General features: G+C 43.7%; 1 protein-coding gene across 1 annotated transcript in view; it reads left to right on the top strand.

Moving 5' to 3' along the window:
• The window catches only part of LOC149434847 (exocyst complex component 6B-like), a gene marked incomplete at its 3' end in the record, with an annotated part of 116,555 nt that overhangs the window by 28,799 nt on the left and 63,733 nt on the right, over nt 1–24,023 (top strand). The window contains exons 4-5 of the mRNA XM_089663312.1: nt 14,553–14,636; nt 17,207–17,253. Of these exons, the coding sequence (XP_089519438.1) occupies nt 14,553–14,636; nt 17,207–17,253 (131 nt within the window). The remainder of the gene's footprint in view (nt 1–14,552; nt 14,637–17,206; nt 17,254–24,023) is intronic.

The following is a 24,023-nucleotide window of genomic DNA, read 5'->3' as shown; positions in this document are numbered from 1 at the left end:
AATAGAAGCAGGGAGTTCCTTGCAGTGCAAGTCCTCAGGTACAGCTTCTTCTCCAGCAAGGAGAACAATGAGATGCACAGTACTGCCATCACCAAATGCAGTTTGGAATGTGGTTGTCAGAGGTAGCAGTGCCTTAGATCGTACACTACAGTCCTACAGCTGTGAGCCAAAAACTGCACAGGCACCAGGATTTATGACAAGATAGAGGAAATGGCTTGACTTTGCTTTCAGTTTTATTTTAAATTGCCGTACAGATGGAACAGTCACCTATATTGGCTGTGGTCTCCTGTAGAAAAGTCTTTTCTCCATTACTGGCTTACCATGCCTTGTGTTATCCTGTGTCTGTGTAGTGGTGGCCATCTTTTTGCTGCCATCTTGTTGACTGATGGAAGCATTTTCCAGATGTAGCTTGAAAAGTACAGAAAGCACAGTTCCACAGAATGAACGAAGTAGAAGCGAGGAGATTCTTGCACAGCAGCTCCTCGGGTACAGCTTCCTTCCCAGCACAATTCCACAGAATAAATAAAGCAGAAACAGGGAAATCCTTGCACTGCAGGTCATTGTTTACAGCTTCCTCTCCAGCACGGAAAACAGTGAGCAGCACCAAATGCAGTATGAAATCTAATGAGCAAGCAGTGCCTTAGAATCCCACACTACAGATATACAGATATGAGCCAGGAACTGCATAGGCACCAGGATTTACATGCTCCTGTCATCTCTGAGCCAGAATCTTAGTCCATGATGTAGACGCTCACCCTGGATGATGCCTGGACAAAGATGGTACCATCCATCTGGAGAGGAGAACAAATGACGATATTGCCAGGGGACTATTGTGATCTCTGGTGGGAGGTAATAAATACTTGAAAGTGTTTCACTGACACATTACTTAGTATGAATGTCCACATTTAACAAGAATATATATATAAAATAGGTAATTTTTCTTGGCACCACTGTGTGGACTTGCTTTGACTGCATACACCAGACGAGGACTAAGGCCCCTTTCTTTCTGTGTTTGTGACAAGGTGACGAGTAGTGTGTCATGGATGATGCTGGTATTTGATGAGGAAGCAGAAACAATTGTATAGTCCCCTGTAACTGCTGGTGTTCATTGGAAGGAAGAATGCAGTTTGTGCGCGGATGGAATGTTTTGGAATGTTCTTATTGTCTGCGACTCGTTTGTCCAGGGGGGACCAGGTCATCGTTCCCGACTCCCTTCTTTGTTTTGCTCCTTATTTGGGGGGGAAGGGTGTGTGTGAAAGCCGCAAACTCCTGGGAGCCCCATGACCCAGATGCCATGCCATTCTCTCCGTTCTAAGGCCGCTGGTGACCCGCAGATAAGGCCGCTGCTGAGCGATGGCTCGAATCCTGTTTGCCAGCTAGAGGAAGCGGCGTCTTTTGTTTTGTGGAGGAAATATCAGGGGCACAGCCACTGTACTCACAGCCTAATAATAATTATCAGAGCGGGCTGCTTCCGAGCGGTACCATTTGAACTTTTGCCCCGAGGGCCTCGTGTAACATAAACATTTACATATTTATTATTGTTTTTAATGTTTTTTTATTTTTCTGTGCAACTGACCCCGTAATCACCTCTGTTTGTGGCTGGGGTCTGGCAGGCTTATCGATGGGGCAGAAGTTCATATATTGTACCGGGAAGGAGGGGGGGGGGGGTCATCTGGCAGTCAGACTCCAGGCACCTGTAAATAAGAACACTGCACATTATCACACAGCCGGCCGCAGACTTCTCCAGGAAACCCTGAACTTTGTCAGGAAGGTTAGCGAGGGAAAGCACGGGGAGAGGGGAGGTCAGGCCTGGGTTAATGGAGCACTGTGACTGCTGAACTTGAAGCAGCCTAGTGTAGTGTGTGTGAGTACCTGTCTCCTAATCCACTGGGAAACCCCTTTCTGTCGGGTTAAAACCCAACTCCGGCCGCAAGAGAATTGAAGTGTTTATATACATAAACGCAAACGCTTCTATAGCAGTGGTTCTCAACCTGTGGGTCGCGACCCCTTTGGGGGTCGAACGTCCCTTTCACAGGGGTCACCTAAGACCATCGGAAAACACATATTTCCGATGTGTAAAGAGCAGCTACTGTGTAGAAAGCAGGTGCTGTGTTGAAAGCAGCTACTCTGTTAAAAGCAGCTACTGTGTTGAAAGCAGCAATATTGGAGGTAAAACGACACTTCATGAATTATAATTACTGGGTAAATAATTTTATGGTTGGGGGTTACCACATCACGAGGAACTTTTATTAAAGGGTCGCGGCATTAGGAAGGTTGAGAACCACTGCTCTATAGTGTGTACTTGTCTCAATTAAGAGCACTAAGTGTCATTTCTGTCTGCTGCCTTCTTCCTCTACATTGGCATGAATCGCTTCTTACAAGTTTTCCTGACAGCAAGAAAAAAAAGTGACAGGGTAGGGACCTACAGCACACAGCATGTGATTGACAGCTTTAACTATGTTCCTGTGAGCTGTGTGAAGAGGAGTGTGTCCCTTACCTCCAATCATCTCTCCGAGCTCGCCTCACTGAGCTCTGCAATGTGCAATTTCAGTTCTCCACCCCCTGCTTTCTGGAAACTCAGACATGTATTATAAACTGTGGACTTTGAACAGCTGTAGAGTGGAGCGGGCTACAGATACACAGGTACAACTTATGACGGAGGAGTTTTTTCACCTCTGTGTATCACCTGAGGTCAGTCACTTCACTGGGTTTATGTATGGGTTTACAACCACTTTAACATGTATGGAGGAATCCCAACCACAGCACCAGCTGCCTGGAGTTTGCATGTTCTCCCTGTGCCTGTGTGGGTTTCCTCTGGCTACTCCAGTTTCCTCCCACACTCCAAAGACATGCTGGTAGGTGAATTTGCTCCTCCTGTCTAGATTGGCCCTAGTATGTGTATGAATGTGAGTTAGGGACCTTAGATTGTACCCCCCTTGAGGGTTAGGGACTGATGTGAATGCACAATATATATGTAAAGCGCTGCATAAATTGACAGCGCTATATAAGTACCTGAAATAAATAAATAATAAATCTGTTAGATTTCTTTCATTCAGCCTGCTGACTGAACAAAAGAGATCTGCATGTGTATGTCCAGCTTAATAGAGTAGAGTAGTAAGGAACTCCTACAATGGACATGGCAGGTGTGACTTTCAGCTGAAATTCAAGTCAGCTGATTCTGTGGGAAGTTTTGCAAATTATGACAAATGCAGGAAAATGTTACTACTGACCAAAATACTTCAGTGACAGGTCTACGTCTATGTTCTCGTATCCATTTTTGAGCTTTTTTGGTACTTTCAGCTCTCCATCCTGCTTTTCTGACAGCTCAGACAAGCTTTATAAGATCTGGACTTTGAGTGGATGTAGAGAAGGGAAGACTGCAGATAAACATGCTCCAGGAAAGCTGTTTTCAGGCTGCATTTCAGGCTGCAAAGCAACAAAATGTGATTATTTTAAACCAGGGTGGTTATTTCCTATACCCCCTGTATTTACCGTATTGCTTGCTCTGACAGGCTCCCTCAATACTTACCTAATTGCCTGCTCTGGCAGGATCCCTCAGTCCATGCGACGGGTCTAGGGCAGCCTTCTCTCTCAGGCGTTCCTGGCTGCGCACTCCAGCTTCCTCCATGTGCAATTCACGGGTTAATAGTTTTGCATTATACGTGATGATACCAAGGACCACTCACTGACTGACATTTTGGGGAGTGGAGCAGAGTACTGGTGCTGGCCAGAGTGGGGGTTGAGGTAAGTAATAGAGCCGCTTCATCTCCCTCCTAGACATCCCTTACAGTGAAGGCTAGTGGTGGTGGACATAAAAAAATTACTGAAAACATCTGGATTGTACCCTGAATAATGAGAAATCTGGTAAGGTGCTAATAATTATGAAGTCACAGTCTGGTGGAGAGCAGTTTGCTGCAGCCGACCTCCATCCTTCCCTTCGGCCGACCTCCATCCTTCCCTTCGGCCGACCTTCATCCTTCCCTTCGGCCGACCTTCATCCTTCCCTCCCTTCGGCCGACCTTCATCCTTCCCTCCCTTCGGCCGACCTTCATCCTTCCCTCCCTTCGGCCGACCTCCATCCTTCCCTCCCTTCGGCCGACCTCCATCCTTCCCTCCCTTCGGCCGACCTCCATCCTTCCCTCCCTTCGGCCGACCTCCATCCTTCCCTCCCTTCGGCCGACCTCCATCCTTCCCTCCCTTCGGCCGACCTCCTTCCTTCCCTCCCTTCGGCCGACCTCCTTCCTTCCCTCCCTTCGGCCGACCTCCATCCTTCCCTCTCTTCGTCCGACCTCCATCCTTCCCTCCCTTCGTCCGACCTCCATCCGACCTCCATCCTTCCCTCCCTTCGGCCGACCTCCATCCTTCCCTCCCTTCGGCCGACCTCCATCCTTCCCTCCCTTCGGCCGACCTCCATCCTTCCCTCCCTTCGGCCGACCTCCATCCTTCCCTCCCTTCGGCCGACCTCCATCCTTCCCTCCCTTCGGCCGACCTCCATCCTTCCCTCCCTTCGGCCGACCTCCATCCTTCCCTCCCTTCGGCCGACCTCCATCCTTCCCTCCCTTCATCCGACCTCCATCCATCCTTCCCTTCATCCGACCTCCATCCATCCTTCCCTTCATCCGACCTCCACCCTTCCCTTCATCCGACCTCCATCCTTTCCTTCAGCCTTGCGCAGTTGTACCGGCTCCTCTCCTGGACTAAAATGGCTTATTCTGATTTTACTGCATACTGTGAGCTTCTCCTAATGTGCATTCGAAGCTGCAGCAAGTCAGAGCCCGCCCCATTTCCTGGATGGAGGACATCCAGGTTAACCTAACCCTTTCCTCCCCAGCCTGACTGTCTCTTGCCTGCTTCGCTCATTAATTGGATTTCAGTTCTTTCAATCATGGAGCCTCAGCATCACATGTGGAGGTTAACTAGGGTGGTCTGCATGCAAATTCAGCCTGCCGAGGAACGCCTACTCCTCCACACTGACATCCACCCATCAAGGCATTCTAATGTTGAATAATTCCTCCCAAAACCCAACCCACTGTTTTCAAGGGTTCTTGAAAGGAGTTCTGCGGCAAGGTACTGACCAGCCATGATTTGACTGTATTCTATAAAGAAGCACAGAGACCCAGTGATAACATCACTTGATCTAAAATAAAGTATCTAACGAAAATGGAAGTTTCTTCATTAAAAATGTATTTATCATGTTGGTGATGGGGGAAGGGATGAGCTAAGGAAGGCAAAATATAAGCAGATTAAACTTCAGCCTAACATTTGGGACTTGTTGGCTATACCTGTGTGACGTACACCTAGGTGTGGGGGTGCACATACTAGTGACTAAGGAAATCTGGGCTAGAAGAAACCACAAGAACACTTTGTATAGTTTGTTTTGCTTTATATAATTAATCTTGATAGTCCGATGTGTTCTTCTCTTTATGATTATGGTGCTGGTGGAGAGGTTGCTGCCCTCTGTCCTCACTGTTTCTCAGCTGCTCTCTAGGAGATTCCAGATGTGGCCCCTGAGCCGTCTATCTGCCCATCTCTTGCTCTGCTCCATGCCTGTAAACACCAGTCACCAGTGTGAGATCATAGAGGACAGGCCCGGCTCAGATACTTTGTGCTTTGCAGAGATAAGGACACAGGAAAAAAACCATTAGGAGGGCAATGGCCTTTGATAACCTCGCAGTCTACTTCGTGCTAATGGGACGGCTACCATTCCCTGGAGGACACCAGGGCTGTGAACTTGTTATGTTGTCCTACTAAGTGCTTGTGTGACCCCGTGACCCTGAAGGAGACGCGGAGCAGATTGAGTTACATGCTCCTTGTTCTCTGGAAAGGACTAATGGTTGCATTCCTTCTCTTACTTCACCTTCTCTGGAGGCTTCGGACAAATGCCACCGAGCTCTGCCGGAGACCCGGGAAACCATTGCTTTTGGTTTCATCTCACCTTCCTGATTCTCCGATAGATTTTGTGATCAAATTGTGAAAATTAAAAAAAATATATATAATTAGCAGAATGTTCCTTCTCCTTTTGCTAATGTTGTGTGGGTTATGTACTATTTAGGATGGTGCACATCATCGACAGCCGTGTCAGAGGAATAAAATAGTAGACGGGAGTTATCTATCGATGATATCTGTTTACAAGATGGACAATATTGGGTGTTTTTCATAGATGAGAATTTGCTAAAAACTAAGTTTGAAGACAGTAGAGATTTTAAAATACAAATAATAATACAGCACACCTTGCAATATCTGCTACTACAGCAAGTAACAAAAAACTTCAATCTTTTAACAATATGGCCAATTGAATGAAGAAGTACCAAATGAAACCTTTGACGTAAAGTATTTGAAGTGCTCATTTACATGCTTCAGGGATGCTTTTTTAAGTTCTAACCACTTCCAGTCCGGACACTTTCACCCCCTTCCTGCCCAGGCCAATTTTCAGCTTTCAGCGCTATCACACTTTGAATCAGAATTGTGCGGTCATGCAACACTGTATCCATATGAATTTTGTTAGCAATTTTTTGAGACAGATAAAACTTTATTTTGGTAGTTTTTATTAATCACTGGGATTTTTATTGTTTTTGCTTTATAAATGAAAAAGTCCAAATATTTTGAAAAAAAGTGTTTTTCTTATAAAAATTTGCAAATAAATCTTTCTTCATAAATCTTGGCCACAATTTATTCAGTTATCCTTTTTAGTAAAAAAAAAATAACTCATTTAGTTTATAACCAAAAATTATTTTTACAATTTTATTTTGTTTTTTTTATATTATTTTTTTTTTTTTTTTTTTTTTACATTGTCACCCTAGCAGTACAGTGTCACCATAGTGACACCGTACTACTTGTGGGGGGTTATGAAGATTTTTTTTTTTTTTTTTACACTGATTGCTTTTACACCCATAAGGGCTGTAAAAGCAATAATTTCTCCCCTCTGGCTGCATTCTTGCAGCCATTGAGAAATACTGTGTGAGCTGTGATTGGTCAGAGCTTGTCACATGGTACAAGGCTGTTGTGAATAGCCTTGTACCATGTGACCTCTGTGATCATTTACAGATTTCACATGTAGTAAGCAATGATGTCAGAAGTGACATCTTGCTTACTACTCTTCATGTGATCACTGATTGACAATTCAGTGATCACATGATCGGGACCTCACACAGAGGTCCCGTATAACAATCGGTGTTCCACTGTGTCCGGAGGACACAGCAGGCATCGGATCGTGGTGCTGCGCGGTTCCAGGGAGTACGCACAAGCAGGGGGCGGGGAGGCCATTTATAAACAGCCACCCGCTCCTGCACTGCTCCTGTCCAGCCATTTGTATACATGGGCCAGATGGGAAGTGGTTAATGAAGCATCACAGATACCATGTGTATGTGTTGATTTTCTGTTTATGAAGGGGCCTAGTAGTATTATATTATACAGGATTTATATGGCGCCAACAGTTTGCTCAGCGCTTTACAATATAAAGGAAGTCAATACAGCAACTATACAGTTCAATACAAGAGAGTTAGGAGGGCCCTGCCCCTTGGAGCTTACAATCTACCCTGCCGCAGTAGTACCCCCACTCAGCAGATTTCCAGCTCCTTAGTGCCCCTGTTCAGCATTGGTACCCTTATTCAGCAGATCTCCATCTTATTAATACCCTCGCACAGAAGATCCCCTGCTCAGTAGTACCGCCAGTTCTGTAAATGCCCCGTTCAATAGTAACCAGCAGCTCTGCTGATCCTCTAGTTTGCTGATCCTCCTTTCTCTCCAGTCCCCACTCTCCTCCTGCTATATTGCTCCCACCACATACAACATTGCTAGTGTCTCTTGCTATGTTCTGCCAGCTCTACTGATCCTCTGCTTCTCAGTCCTCTCTCTCCGGGCCCCGCTCACATTCCACTATAGAATTCCAATGTTTCACACCACGTGTGCCGCCTGCTAGTTGCCTCGCTGGACTCCGCTCACCTTCCTGCTGCTCCTCGCTGCACACTAAGTGTGACTTATGTACCATACACTCCCAGAATATATACACATGAGCCGGAAGTGACTGCTGATCACATCTTCCTTATTCACTTGTTGGTCTCTCAGTGCTTCCTGGAATATCTCGTACCTCCAAAACAAAGCGAAGCTAAGCCCAGGTTCACATGTATGCGGTGCAGTAAATCGCATGTGATTCGCACAGGAACCGCACCACATTCCTGTGCAAATCACATGCTATTTGTGTGCGGTGCAGTTGGAGCCATACATTTTGTACGGCTCTAATCATACCGCACCCGCACCAAAAACATGCCGGACCCTTTTTTTGGTCTGCACTAGAATGGGATCACATGGGTATTCACACCTATGTGATCCGATTCTGCACGTCGCACCGCGTTTTGCAGACCGCTTTCTGGGTGTTGTTAACTTAACCACTTGCCCTCCAGAGGATTTACCTCTCTTAATGACCACGCCTCTTTTTGCTACTCGGCGCTGCACTAATTCAACTGATAATTGCGCGGTCATGCAATGCTGCACCCAAACGAAATTTACGTCCTTTTTTTCACACAAATAGACCTTTCTTTCGGTGTAATTTGATCACCTGTGCGCTTTTTATTTTTCACGCTATAAACAAAAAAAGGCCAAAAATTTTGAAGAAAAACAATATTTTTTACTGTCCGCTATAAAAAATATATAGTAAACTCAAAGTTGGTTATAAATTTAGGCCAAAATGTATTCTGCTCCATGTTTTTGGTAAAAAAAAATCCCAATAAGTGTATATTGATTGCTTTGTGTGGAAGTTATAGCGTCTACAAACTATGGTATAGATACTGCAATTTACGACATTTTTCTGCTATACAGCGCTGCGCTAGTTTAACGGACAATTGCGCGGTCATGCAATACGGCACATAAATTAAATTTACATCCTTTTTTTCCCCACAAATTGAGCTTTCTTTTGGTGGTATTTGATTGCCTGTGCGGTTTTTATTTTTTGCGCTATAAAAAAAAAGGCTGACAATTTTGAGGAAAAAAAAACAATATTTTGGACTTTTTGCTATAAAACATGTCCAGTAAAAAAAAAATGCAAAAATCAAATTTAGTCATAAATTTCTGCCAAAATGCATTCTGCGACATGTCTTTGCTAAAAAAAACCCAATACGTGTAAATTAATTGGTTTACGTGAAAGTTATAGCGTTTACAAATGACGGGAAAGATGCTGGGATTTTTAGGGTTTTTTTATACTAATAATGGCGGCGATCAGCGAATTATGGCGGCGATCAGGGACTTATGGCATCGACCAGCGACTTATGGCGGGACTGTGGCGGACATTCTGACATTGGGGGGTACTGACTTGAGGTCACTGACATCCCCAAAAACACTAACACAGTGATCAGTGCAAAAAAAAAACCACTGACACTGTACTAATGGCAATGGGGAGGAAGGGGTTAACTTTATTTTGCAGGGAAGGGTTATAGGAGGGAGGGGAGTGTTTTACTAGGGGGCGGGGTGTGTACTGGGCGGGACAAGGCTGATCGAGAAAGAGAAACTGTTCTTTCTCGATCAGCTCATCCTCGAGCTGACAGGGAAGTGACAGACAGCACAGCTACTGCAGCTGTGCTGTCTGTCACTGTTTGCCGCCGATCGCCGGGAGATAGCCGCTAAGGACCGGCTGTGACCCGGCGACTCACATCTGTGGCGGTGATCGGCGGGACAGATAGGGCGGCGGCGCGCCTCACGCGCGCCCCCTAGCTGTTTACAAAACACACGTTTTAAAACGTTGTTTTGCCTGCCAGTGCTGCCCTGGCGCCGTATAGGTACAGTGGCAGGGCGGCAAGTGGTTAACATACACACCCGCAGCAGTTCGCATGAACAGGGTGCGATTCTAATGTGGTGCGGAATTCACACTAAAAACGCTGCAAATTCCGCACCGCATCAGTGTGAACCAGGGCTAAAGCTGAATAAAAGCCTCTCGAAACTGCAGTTGCTGTAAGTGAGCTTTGTCATAGACTTCTGTGGAGGCTTTGAAGACGCTTTGAAGCACCGTGATAGCAACATGGGGTATAATTTTCAAAGCAAAGCGAGCACAATGTGTAAACAGGACTGCAAGCTAACCATTTTATTTAGTGACAGGGACTTTGATTGGCTTTCAGAGCGCTTTAAAAAAGCGTGTTCAATGCCACATTTTGAAACACGTGTAAACCAGCCCTAACAGTGTCACAAAACATGAAAAGGTGAACGAACACCCTACACTCTCACCTAGTCCTCAAGGGATGAACTGTCAGTGCCCACATAGCTGGATTTGAAAGCCCCTCTCTTCTTCTCCATCTTTCCTTTGGGTTTCCAGGATGAAACAGAACTATTCTGATTGGTCACATGCTGGCACGGTTTAGATATTTCTCAATTTTCATAAATGTCCTTCAAATCTTCCACCACAGTCCACTATGCTATCAATAACGTGATAACAGTTTGAACAGTTTTATTACAAAAAATAAAAAATGATCTATTTACGTTTAAAAGTGGCATTAACCTGGAAGCACATATGATCACCTTATCTGGTATAAGCCAATGTGCCTCTCTCCTCCAATTGCCAATAAATGCTAATGGCACATTCTCCTCTGAATGCTACTAAAAGCTATTGGCCTGCTCTCCTTTCCAATTGATGTAAGGTTTAATGGCTCACTCTCCTCCAGTTGGTGTAAAGGCTAATTGCCCGTTCTCCTTCCCCCAGTAAATACTAATTTCTCAAATTCCTCCTCTATGTGCTGGTCTACACTATTATCCTGCTCTTCTCCAATTGGTGTAAATTCTAATGACCCACTCTCCTCCTCCAGTTGCTGGTGAATGCTAATAGCCCGCTTGCGTCCTCCAATCAGTGTTAAATTCTAATGATCTGCTTTCTTTCTCTGATTGCTGCTGGATGCAAAAGTCCAGCTCACCTCCTTCGATTGTCGGTAAATGCTAATGACCCACTCTCCTCCTCCAATTGGAGTAAATGCTAATGACCCACTCTCCTCCTCCAATTGCCAGTGAGTGCTAATGACCCACTCTCCTCCTCCAATTGCCAGTGAGTGCTAATGACCCACTCTCCTCCTCCAATTGCCAGTGAGTGCTAATGACCCACTCTCCTCCTCCAATTGCCAGTGAATGCTAATGACCCACTCTCCTCCTCCAGTTGCTGGTGAATGCTAATAGCCCGCTTGCGTCCTCCAATCAGTGTTTAATTCTAATGATCTGCTTTCTTTCTCTGATTGCTGCTGGATGCAAAAGTCCAGCTCACCTCCTTCGATTGTTGGTAAATGCTAATGGCCCACTCTGCTCCTCCAATTGGAGTAAATGCTAATGGCCCACTCCCCTCCTCCAATTGCCAGTGAGTGCTAATGACCCACTCTCCTCCTCCAATTGCAAGTGAATGCTAATGACCCACTCTCCTCCTCCAATTGCCAGTGAGTGCTAATGACCCACTCTCCTCTTCCAATTGGAGTAAATGCTAATGGCCTGCTTTCCTCCTCTCATTGCTGGTAAAAGCTAATGGCCAGCTTTTCTCTTCCAATTGCCAGTGAATGCTAATGACCCACTCTCCTCTTCCAATTGCCAGTGAATGCTAATGACCCACTCTCCTCTTCCAATTGCCAGTGAATGCTAATGACCCACTCTCCTCTTCCAATTGCCAGTGAATGCTAATGACCCACTCTCCTTTTCCAATTGCCAGTGAATGCTAATGACCCACTCTCCTCTTCCAATTGGAGTAAATGCTAATGGTCTGCTTTCTTCCTCCCATTGTTGGTAAAAGCTAATGGCCCGAGGTTCTCTTCTTATTGCTGGTGAATGCTAATGTATCACTCTTCTCCTCTAGTTGGTGTAAATGCTAATGGCCTGCTGTTCACCTCCAATGCCAGGGTCAGGAATCAGCAGCAGAGATGGCAAGATCTACATAGCTAAAGTCAGGAAACTGGGACCAGACTGGGTATGCTTTAAGTGAGATTTATTTACAGTGAAAAAAAACACCAACACACAGCATACATGAAAATATGACTGAACCAAAAACCCAGTGACAGAATACCTGACTAATAACTAACAAACAGAAGCCTAACTAACAACTAACTATATACACTATATACAAAATGGGCAACTTCGAAAAGCAGAGGAAAGCTGGGGGTGCAGGGAGCAGATGGGAAGGGGGAAACGGAACTGGGATCAGGAACACGGGGGAGCCAGGTACAAAGCAGCAGGATACACATGGTACAGCTCATAGGGCAGGAACAGGATAACAGATAGCAGTATGTGGCAGCTAGCAAAATACTGGAGCGAGAGGCACTTAGCAGGGGAGAACCTAAATACCCTCCCAACAACCAGCATCAGGTGGAAACTGATTACTGGGGGCTGCTAGAAAACACTCCTGGTGGACACTGAAATTACAACCTTCTGCCCAGGGAACCACAGTGCCACCAGCAGGTTAGCCAGGTCCTGAAAGCCAGTAAATGCTAATTGCACATTCGTCCTCCAATTGGTGTATTTGCTAGTGGCCCGCTCTGCTCTTCTAATTGTCAGTGAATGCTAAGAGCCTGCACTTCTCATCCAATTGCTGGTAAAGGATGATGTCCCACTCTCCTCCAATTGGCGGTAAATACTTATTTTCTGCTTTCCTTCTCTGTGTGCTGGTCTATGTTAATAACCTGCCCTTCTCCTCCAAATAATTCTCTGTATTAGTGTGTGTGGATGTGTGTGCGGATGTGTGTGTGTGTGTACACACTAAGGCCCTGCCGACTGACACATTTCGTCATTGGTTAACTTAACTCCCTTGTTCTGGGTGAGCATCATATGACATCCTCCTCAGAATGCGCCTTATGTGTGCCCCACGGACTGCGCTGCGGCATGATCTGTCACCTGCTGTGTCTAACAAACACAGCCGATGACAGATCACTGTACCGGTCCACTGCTGGTACCATGTGATCATTGTGACCAATCACAGCAGATCACCGAACAATTGTACACAATGGATAGCTTTCATTCATGCTGTCCATTGTGTAATATTGTATTGCTCGCTGTGATTGGTCACAGTGATCACATGGCACAGGCAGGGACAATCACTGCCCATCCGTACCATATTGTTAGGTAATCACAACAACACGCCAAATTTATTTCATTCAGTAAAAATGATTGTGTATAGTTAACAGTGATATTCACAGGTATAACCAATCATACTGTATATTGAAAAAAAAAGAAACTGATCTCCTCCCCAGAGTAGTACAGTGTTACTGTTGTAACATTGTATTGCTCTGGTCACAGTAAAAAAAAAAATTTAATTGAAAAAAGAATATTTTTTTTAAAAATTAATTTTTTATTTATTTTTTTTTAACATACTGTCAGCAGTCTGTGTCCCTGATCACCGCCACACCAGTCATCTGATGATGATGTACTGCTCTGGTGACAGTATGTGTAAAAAAAAAAGAAAATTGTGACCAATAATTACAACTTCAAAAAACTTGCCATGCCTCTTACTAAATACCTTTGACTGTCTACTTTACAAAAAGGAGTCATTTGGGGGATATTTCTACTGTCCTGGTGTTTTTAGGCCTCAAGAAATGAGATAGGTTACTAGTACATCTGGAATGATTAGTTTTCAGATAAATACCATAATTTGTGGACTCTCTAACTTCCCTACAGACTAAATAATATACCTTGATTTGGGTTATTTTTACCAAAGAAATGTAGCAGAATATATTTTGGCCTAAATTTATGAAAAAAGATTATTTGCAAACTTTTAGAACAGAAATGAAGAAAAATGTGGGTTTTTTGTTTTACATTTTCAGTCTTTTTTCATTTATTTACCAAAAAATAAAAAACCCAATTGTGATTAAATACCACCAAAAGAAAGCTCTATTTGTGTGAACAAAATGATACAAATTTAGTTTGGGTACGGTGTTGCATGACCGCACAATTGTCATTCAAAGTGTAACGGCACTGAAAGCTGAAAATAGGCCTGGGCAGGAAGGGGGTGAAAGTGCCCGGTATTGAAGTGGTTAATCAAGAGAATTTTAGAGTATTAATTTTAACCTTTGTAAGTAGCCCTTCTATTCAGACTATAATTTAGTCAAGAATATCAATGATTTTGGTGCGTTGGTGTGTGTAACTAACCTTTATGACATCTATTTCTAGGTACTGGGATAGGCCATCCAAAACATTTGCTGAAATCTCTATATTAATAAAAGTGGCAATGTGTTATTTTTACTGCAATAGGCTCATTATTCTCATTATTGTAATGAGGAATGTTTAACCCCTGACAGCTTGCAAGATCTACAGCACTCTAAACAGGTTTCCCATTGATGTTGAACACACACATTTTAGGGGATGCCAATACTTTGATCTCTGACTCTGCGCATACCTCTGGGAAAACCAATGAGGTATTTACAGGAGCAAAGGGATGAGGACACAAGCAAATTTCCGTAAGGCCCCGTTCATACCCCTCTCTTGGATTTCAATCTTTGGGGTTCACACTGGCTGTACATATCTGGAATAAAAAGTCACTTACCACTGCAGTAGACTTATCTTGATTATGTCCAGTTACTTAATTGCTGTTTGAAATGATCTTGTCTTCTTAGGGCTCCCGAGAGGTCTTTGAGAACTACTACCGGAAACAGAGAAGAAAGCAAGCCAGACTTGTGCTCCAGCCACCTTCCAACATGGTAACTTCTTTGGGTTGTTTGAGGGATGTTGATTACTGCATTTTCCTTGTAGAATATTAGAGGGTGTCCATTAGTACATGAACTTTGTGGAATGTTTGAGGGGTGTCCATGAGTACATAATCTGCGTAGAATGTTTGAAGGGTATCTATTAGTATATAATCTATGTAGAATAATTGAAGGGTGTCCATCAGTACATAATCTTTCTAGAATGTTTGAAGGATGTCCATTAGTACATACGCTGTGTAGAATATTTGAGGGTTGTCCATGAGTACATAGGCACTGTAGAATGTTTCAAGGGTGTCCCATTAGTCCATGAGCCTTGTAGAAGGTTTGAGGGGTGTCCATTAGTACATGAACTATGTGGGATCTTTGAGGTGTGTCTACTAGTACATGAACTTGGTGGAATGTTTGGGGGGTGTCCATTAGTCCATGAGCTGTGTAGAATATTTGAGGGGTGTCCAGGAGCTGTGTAGAATATTTGAGGGGTTTCCATTAGTACATGAACTTGGTGGAATGTTTGAGTGGTGTCCTTTTATACATAAGCTATGTTGAATGTTTGAGGGGTGACCTTAAGTAAATGAGCTGTGTAGAATGCTTTAAGGGTGTCCATGAGTACATAGGCTGTGTAGAATGTTTGAGGGGTGTCCATTAGTACATGAACTGTGTAGAATGTTTGAGGGGTGTCCATGAGCTGTGTAGAATATTTAAGGGGTGTCCATTAGTCCATGAGCTGTGTAGAATATTTCAGGAATGCCCATTAGTACATGAACTTTGTGGAATGTTTGAGTGGTGTCCATTTTTACATAGGCTGCATATAGACTGTTTGAGGGGTGTCTTTTAGTCCATGAGCTGTGTAGAATATTTGAGGGGTGTCCATTAGTCCATGAGCTGTGTAGAATATTTGAGGGGTGTCCATGAGCTGTGTAGAATATTTGAGGGATGTCCATTAGTCCATGAGCTGTGTAGAATATTTGAGGGGTGTCCATGAGCTGTGTAGAATATTTGAGGGATGTCCATTAGTCCATGAACTATATGGGATCTTTGAGGTGTGTCTACTAGTACATGAACTTGGTGGAATGTTTGAGGGGTGTCCATTAGTACATGAGCTATGTAGAAGGTTTGAGGAATGTCCATTAGTACATGAACTTTGTGGAATGGTTGAGTGGTGTCCATTAGTCCATGAGCTGTGTAGAATATTTGAGGGATGTCCATTACTCCATGAACTATATGGGATCTTTGAAGTGTGTCTATTAGTACATGAACTTGGTGGAATGTTTGAGGGGTGTCCATTTTTCATAGACTGGTTGAGGGGTGTCCTTTAGTCCATGAGCTGGGTAGAATATTTGAGGGGTGTCCTTTAGTCCATGAGCTGTGATTAGCAGAGTTCATGTTCCAGCCAGTAAATGGCATAGAAATAGACCTAAATTCAAAACTATGGCATGAAAAGGCTAAATGTGGAGTTGAAAATTGTACCTTTCATCATAAGTCGAATCCTGCTCCTGAATGGTGAGACAATCAATGAGTCGTGAGATTTTTACCGAGCGGATGGAGCACTGTTCGGCTGGAGCCACTGACTGGCCAGCTCTGCGTGAATGCCACACCCCCAGGCCTATTCATAAATGGTCAGGTGATGGTCACTGAAGACCCCTAGAAGAAGCAGCAAGAGGTGTTTAACGAGTGTGCCAAAGGAAGAGATCATAGGGAAGCAGGTTTATAGTCCAGTGAGCAAACAGGTAACAGAGAAAGCTGTAGAAATAAACAGTTGTCATCCCTCTGGCTATGCAGTTTGGCAGGATTGTGTGAATCACAGGACTGGCTGAATTGATTTGAGCTGTTCTGGCAGGTAAAATGGTCTGTGTATTTCAGCTGCGTTCATAGGGATGTTGGCACGGGTTCTGCTTTTAGGCTCGGTTCCCATTACTGCAACCGGAAAGTCATGCGACTTTGCCAGGTGACTTCCTGGCGATATGCTGGCGACTTGATGCAACCTGAGTGTGACTTTCATGCCATGCGACTGCCTAGGTAATTTTCCTGGAATGTCCAATCCAAATCACATCAATATAAACGAGGATCCGACTTGGAGTCGACTTCCATTAAAGTCTATGGGCACAAGTCAGATAGAAGTCTCCTTGAAGTAGTACAGGAACCTTTTCTAAAGTCAGAGCGACTTTAGTAGTGCCAATTAAGAAAGCTTCCATTGACTATGGGATTTCACATGTCATGCGACTTAAAGTCTTGCAAGTCAGATCCCAAGTCGTGGCAGTGTGAACTGAGCTTAAATGATCTGCTATAACGTATTAACCCAAAACGTATTTCTCTTTCCAAAATGGTGGAGAGAGAAACCACCTGACAGTTCCTTCTATCTCTCGGGGCCCTATTGGTGAGCTCCCTGCACAGACTATGACGAGGAGATCTCACCATCTGAACCCTCGGGAGATAAAGGGAGATACAAGGCTACTAACCTCCACCTATAACTAAAACATCACTCCTTGAGTAGACTGAATCTTTAGTATGGTGCACTGTGCAGCGGTTGTGTATTGAGGCTCACATTATTGTCTTCTCTCTTCCAGCATGAGACTTTGGATGGATATAGGAAATACTTCCATCAAATAGTAGGGTAAGTAGTCCTAACATAGGTAAGAGAAATCCTCTACCTCTTCATTCTCTCATATTTCAAATCGATTTTTTTTTTGCTGGTGTAGACATGGTTATCTTTTTTTCACCTTTTTCCTACAATGCAGTTCAATAAAGAAGCTGCTGAAATGTATGGTAGTGCGTTTTTGCCGCGCTTTGCATTTTGCATTTTTATTCTGCCCAGCAACAAAAAGAAAAAAAAATTGCTGAACAAAACGAGTCAAAAATGCGTGTAGAAAAACGTAAAACAATATGCAAAAAGCACTGGAGAAAGCATCAAACGCAAAATGCATATATGTGAACCAAGCCTTACCTAGCAAGCAATCCCTTCCAGCACTGCGAAGTCTGTGCGTTTTCAATCACTGGCATCTTCTCCTGGGCTTCTTCCGGGCTTGGTGTCATTGGAGTTACTTTGCCCCGGCACAGAATCGTTCCGAGACTGTACACTGAGCTGCATGTACACAAACGCTGATAGACAGGGAGTAACATCCATGACAGAAGGGACATCAAGGGGGAGATTTACTGAGACTGGAGCACTCAGAATCTGGTGCAGCTGTGCATGGCAGCCAATCAGCTTCTAGCTTCTGCTTTTTCAATTAGTCCTCATGCACACGGGACGTTTTTAACCACTTGACCTCCAGAGGATTTACCCCCCTTAATGACCAGGCCTCTTTTTGCTACTTGGCGCTGCATTAATTCAACTGATAATTGCGCGGTCATGCAACGCTGCACCCAAACGAAATTTACGTCCTTTTTTTCACACAAATAGAGCTTTCTTTCGGTGTAATTTGATCACCTGTGCGCTTTTTATTTTTCACGCTATAAACAAAAAAAGGCCAAAAATTTGGAAGAAAAACAATATTTTTTACTTTCAGCTATAAAAAATATATAGTAAACTCAAAGTTGGTTATAAATTTAGGCCAAAATGTATTCTGCTACATGATTTTGGTAAAAAAACCCCAATAAGTGTATATTGATTGCTTTGTGTGGAAGTTATAGCGTCTACAAACTATGGTATAGATACTGCAATTTACGCCATTTATTTGCTATACAGCGCTGCGCTAGTTTAACGGACAATTGTGCGGTCATGCAATACGGTACATAAATGAAATTTACATCCTTTTTTCCCCACAAATTGAGCTTTCTTTCGGTGGTATTTGATCGCCTGTGCGGTTTTTATTTTTTGCGCTATAAAAAACAATTTTGAGGAAATTTTGAGGAAAAAAAACAATATTTTGGACTTTTTGCTTTAAAACATGTCCAGTAAAAAAAAAAATTTAAAAATCAAATTTGGTTATAAATTTCTGCCAAAATGCATTCTGTGACATGTCTTTGCTAAAAAAAAAAAAAAAAACCCAATATGTGTAAATTAATTGGTTTACGTGAAAGTTATAGCGTTTACAAATGGTGGGAAAGATACTGGGATTTTTAGGTTTTTTTTATACTAATAATGGCGGCGATCAGCGACTTATGGCGGGACTGCGACGGACATTCTGACATTGGAGGGTACTGACTTGGGGTCACTGACATCCCCAGTGACACCAATACAGTGATCAGTGCAAAAAAAAAAACCACTGACACTGTACTAATGGCACTGAGGAGGAAGGGGTTAAGTTTATTTTTCAGGGAAGGGTTATCTGTGTGAGGGGAGTGTTTTACTAGGGGGCGGGGCTGTGTACTGCAAGGGACACCGCTGATTGGGAGAGAGAAAATGTTCTGTCCTGATCAGCTTGTCCTGGAGCTGTCAGGGAACTGACAGAAAGCACAGCTACTGCAGCTGTGCTCTCTGTCAGCTATTGCCACCGATCGCCGGGACACAGCCGGTAATGACCGGCTGTGACCCGGCGAATGACATCCACGGTCGTGATCGGCGGGACAGGTAGGGCGGCGGCATGCCTTGCGCGCACCCCCTACCTGTTTACAAAACACACGTTTTAAAACGTGGTTTTGCCCAGCCGTGCCGCCCTGCCAACGTATTTCTACAGTGGCTGGGCGGCATGTGGTTAAAGCGGCTGTTTTTGTCTTTTGACATTTTTTTCTACAGCCAGTAAACCCCCCAGCATGTTATCCTATGTGTCCATGCACACAGACTGTAATCAACGTTTTTTGATTGGGGTGCTTTTTGGCTGGAAAAAAAACTTTTTCGGTAAGAAAAAAAAAACCCCCTAAAAATGCAAGCACTGAAAAACGCAGGAAAATGCAGCTAATTGCGGTAAAACACCACTAAACGCTAATGCAAAAACTCTAAAAAAAAGCTGAAAAACTCACGTTTTTAACGCCACTTTACACAGCTAATGTTACCAGCGTTATCAAAATGTCCCGTGTGCGTAAGGACTAATACCTGGAAGCTGATTGGCTCTTTGCAGAGGTGCAGCAGATTTTGCACTCTAGAGAGTCTCTTGTGTCATGAAAAGCCTATCTGTTGGTATTTTTTTAATAAAAACTAAGGCCTGCCATACATGGGTCGAAATTCAACCGATGTTTCATCTGAAAATCAGACCTAAGAATAATCGGCCGATTTTCGCTGTTAGTGGGTCAATGGCACCGGCCGATTTTCGTGGTTCCTTCCCTTTTCGGTGATTGAGCATGTTGGAATATTCGTGAAAAACGACCGATTTTCGACTCGATGGTCAAATCGTACGATCCAAAAAAATATTTTTCCAAAAAAAATATGCGCATGAGCCGTGACCTGGAAGGAACAGAAGTTTCGCCTGTTATATGGTGTGAATTTTATGACTTGGTTGGCCGATTTTCGAAATCATTGATGGCACCATCGGATTACTGAGCGAACATTTTTGATTTTCGGACGAAAAATCATTTGGAATTCGAACCATGTATGACCTGCATTACTCTTATCCCACTTTATCCTCCCTGGCGGTATTCCCGAGTGTAGTTCGGGGTAAAGTTTCAGCACCACAAGCTGTAATTCCAAGCTACACTCGGGAATACACTTCATTGTTGCTCCGGGATCTCTTCTTCACTTACATTGTCCTGCGCTCCCGCGATGTCCCCCCTGCAGTGTCCCCGGCAATGTCCTCCAGCCGATGCCGGCATCTGTGTTCCGGGTTCCGCTCCTTGCGACGTCGGGACGTACGGGGGACAGAACTGGCGGGAAATTTAAAAATGTGAAAAAGTGACATTCACTAAATACACTAAAATCACATAGTATAACATTCCTGTATCAAACCATTTCACATACATTTTGTCCCGAGTGCTTTGTCCGGCGCCCTGCCTGCATTTTTACTGTTCTTTCTGCCTGGAAACTTAGAAACGTCCATGGCGTCCAAAAAGCGTCCCTTTAGGTCAAAAGCGGTTTTAGACCGGCTAGAGAACAGCGATAGTAAATCAGAACCACTTGCAGAATTGAGTGATAATGATTCGTGGGGGAAATTCCTCATCAGACACTGAAAACGATTCTGCGATTTTGCTCAGTGATGTGCGAACTTGGCGCTATATTTCACATTTCAGTGTTTTTGGTTTGATTATATTATTGAATTAAATTTATTAAGTGTTCTTGCATGGCAACCACTTATTGTTATCTCACATATATATTCTTATTGTTATAGCAAAATTTGCCACGCTAACTCCTCCCACAGTTTTTACACTACAAAGACAAGTAATATATCAAAACGTGCGGATTGTTCCCGATTGGTGTGTTATTACTTTGGGGAACGTTTCGCCGAATGGTTCACGAAATATCGCAGTTTTTGTGGTGAAATTTTCCCATAGGAATGAATGGCGCAACTAGAGTGGGAGCTGATAAAAGCTAGAGTGTGGAAGGAAAAATCAGAACATGATTTGTAAACTGCCATCACTCCATTTTCAAGCCCACCTACACAAACCTTATATCAAAACGTTCAGCTATCCCTGCTGTCACTAAAAATGTTCATGGCTAAGCCATAGTCCTGATAGTTTTTACAATATGACCATTTGTTTGCAACTCACGCCGCCCATTGACATTAATTGAATCTCCACTACCAGACACCTGAAACTTTAAGGGACATTTTAAACTGTGACTTTGCCTTCATTTTTAATATTTCAGAGACATACTATGCAGCAAAATGTAGGTCTGTTTCTTGTGATTCTCACAATATAAAGCTCTTCGCTGTAGGATTTATACTTTTAAAACTACAACCGTTTGAAGATGGCAACCGCCAGTGAAGTGAGCAAGTTGGAGCAGTTTGTTTTTTTATAAAAGTTCCTCTCAGCTTGCCATAGAGTGAGTTGCCATAGCAACCTTGCTCTGTCAGCAGCCAGCAGAGTGACCAAGGCTACAGTGTGAGCTGCAAAATAAAAGTTGAAATGCATTTCTCACTCTATCAGGCTTGCCATGTGCACTTTTTACATTTCATCAATCAATTGCTTAGTGTTGGAGGCAAGAACACTTCACACAATTTCCCCAGAAATTGTAGATTTTCTAGTTTATTATATTATAATTTATGATTTCGTGTTTCAAGTTTTATCATACCCGGGATGTTTACTAGACTCTTGTTCGGACAGATTTCAGGGAGTTATTCCTAAAAATTACAGCCTACAATAAAAAAACTACATATTTCCATGCAAAAAAATGGTACCGCTTTGAGCACAGAAATACTGACATAATCAGACCGCTAGGGAGGCTACTGGACAATAAAATAATGTGCACTCAGTACAAAATAAAGAGGTTTCCCCTCAATTTAATGTGGAATGCCATTTTCCGTAGTAGATTTGAGGATCATGACTGTGTATTTAGCCCCCCTCCAATAATTAGATATCCATGCGTCAGGCAGACATCAGCTGATCTCTATCACACATATAAAAGCTGTATAGGAGGCCTGTGTCATATGTCCGCTACATACCTGTAACGCCATGTGCAAGCTTCCTGCGTCACACACCCATTGGCCGTGATCACTGGGGTCATGTTACTACCTACACACGGCTTGTTTTCCTCCTGACTGCTATGCTGCTATTCCCACTCCAAGCTGCCATGCTTCAGACCGATTTCAGAAGATAGGCTATAACAACATTGTAATTGCTGCCTAATTAAACGCATGTTTCTTCATCAAACAATCCTTCATGTTGATACGTTTCAGAGTCAGGTATTGCCCCTTGCACTGCCTTTCAACCGTATCTCCCTCTCCCGCCGCAGACTCTGTGGGGCCACGGAGGCTGCATTAATGAGGTTTAACCCTTTTTTTCCTGTCAAGAGTTAATGGCTAAATACATAAAGTCATGTCAGGCTTGAGCGGGTGCGAGCACACAGGCGTATATTGACTTCTTATGTGGCTACGATTTGTTGATACCGGACTATCACACCTACCGTTGTATCCAAAACCACAAGGACGCCCCTTCATATTATTGAGTTCAGTGAAGGGCACTGTTCAGGCTACAACATACAAAAGACATTTTAGACAGTTTGGGGAAGGCCCTTTTCTGTTCCAGAATGACTGTGTGCCTGTGTACAAAGCCAGCTCCTTAACCTACGTGGTGGTATTCCCGAGTGTAGCTCGGGGTAAAGTTTCAGTACCAAAAGCGGTAACCCCCCCCGAGCTACACTCGGGTTTACCATGCGGCGTTGCATAGGGAGTCCCTGCAGAGCTTACCTTGTCCTTCGCTCCCGCGGTGTGTCCCCTGCAGTGTCCCCGGCCATCTCCTCCGGCCGATGCCGGCATCCGGCTTCTGTGTTCCGGTCCCTGTGACGTACGGGCAGCGGCGGGAAATTTGAAAATTTAAAAAAATTTCATTTTTTTCCAAACAAATTTTACATAGCAAAACATTGCTGTTTCAACCCATTTCACATACATTTTGTCCCGAGTGCTTTGTCCTGCGCCCTGTCTGCATTTTTACTGTTCTTTCTGCCTGGAAACTGAGAAACGTCCATGGCGTCCAAAAAGTGTCCCTTTAGGTCAAAAGCGGTTTTAGACCGGCTAGAGAACAGCGATAGTAAATCAGAACCACTTGCAGAATTGAGTGATAATGATTCGTGGGGGAAATTCGTCATCAGACACTGAAAACGATTCTGCGACTTTGCTCAGCGATGTGCGAACTTGGCGCTATATTTCACATTTCAGTGTTTTTGGTTTGATTATATTATTGAATTAAATGTATTATTATTATATTATTATTTTTTATGATTATTTATTAAATTATAATTTATGATTTCGTGTTTCACATTTTATCCTACCCGGGAAGATTTACTAGACTCTTGTTCGGACAGATTTCAGTGAGTTATTCCTAAAAATTACAGGATTACAATAAAAAAAATACATATTTCCATGCAAAATAATGGTACCGCTTTCAGCACCAAAAATCTGAAATAATCAGACCGCCGAGGAGGTTAAAGACATGTCAGGAGTTTGGTGTGAAGGAACTCGAGGGGCCTGTGCAGAGAGCTGACCTCAACTCTACTGAACCCCTTTACCCCAGGTTCACATATTTATTTATTACAGATATTTATATAGCGCCGTCAATTTACGCAGCACTTTACATATATATTGTACATTCACATCATTCCCTAACCCTCAAGGGGCGTATAATCTAAGATCCCTAACTCACATTCATACATACACATACTAGGGATAATTTAGAGAGGATCCAATTAACCTACCAGCATGTCTTTGGAGTGTGGAAGGAAACCCACGCAGTCACAGGGAGAACATGCAAACTCCAGGCAGGAGGTGCCGTGGCTGGGATTCGAACCAACGACCCTAGTACTGCCAGGCGGAAGTGCTAACCAATTAGCCACTGTGCTGCCCATCATATATGTATATATAC

The sequence above is a fragment of the Staurois parvus genome, unplaced genomic scaffold, assembly GCF_062004578.1.
Source record: "Staurois parvus isolate SC_StPar_1 unplaced genomic scaffold, SC_StPar_1.0 ptg001656l, whole genome shotgun sequence".
Taxonomy (NCBI): domain Eukaryota; kingdom Metazoa; phylum Chordata; class Amphibia; order Anura; family Ranidae; genus Staurois; species Staurois parvus.
This window is presented reverse-complemented; position numbering and strand designations above follow the sequence as displayed.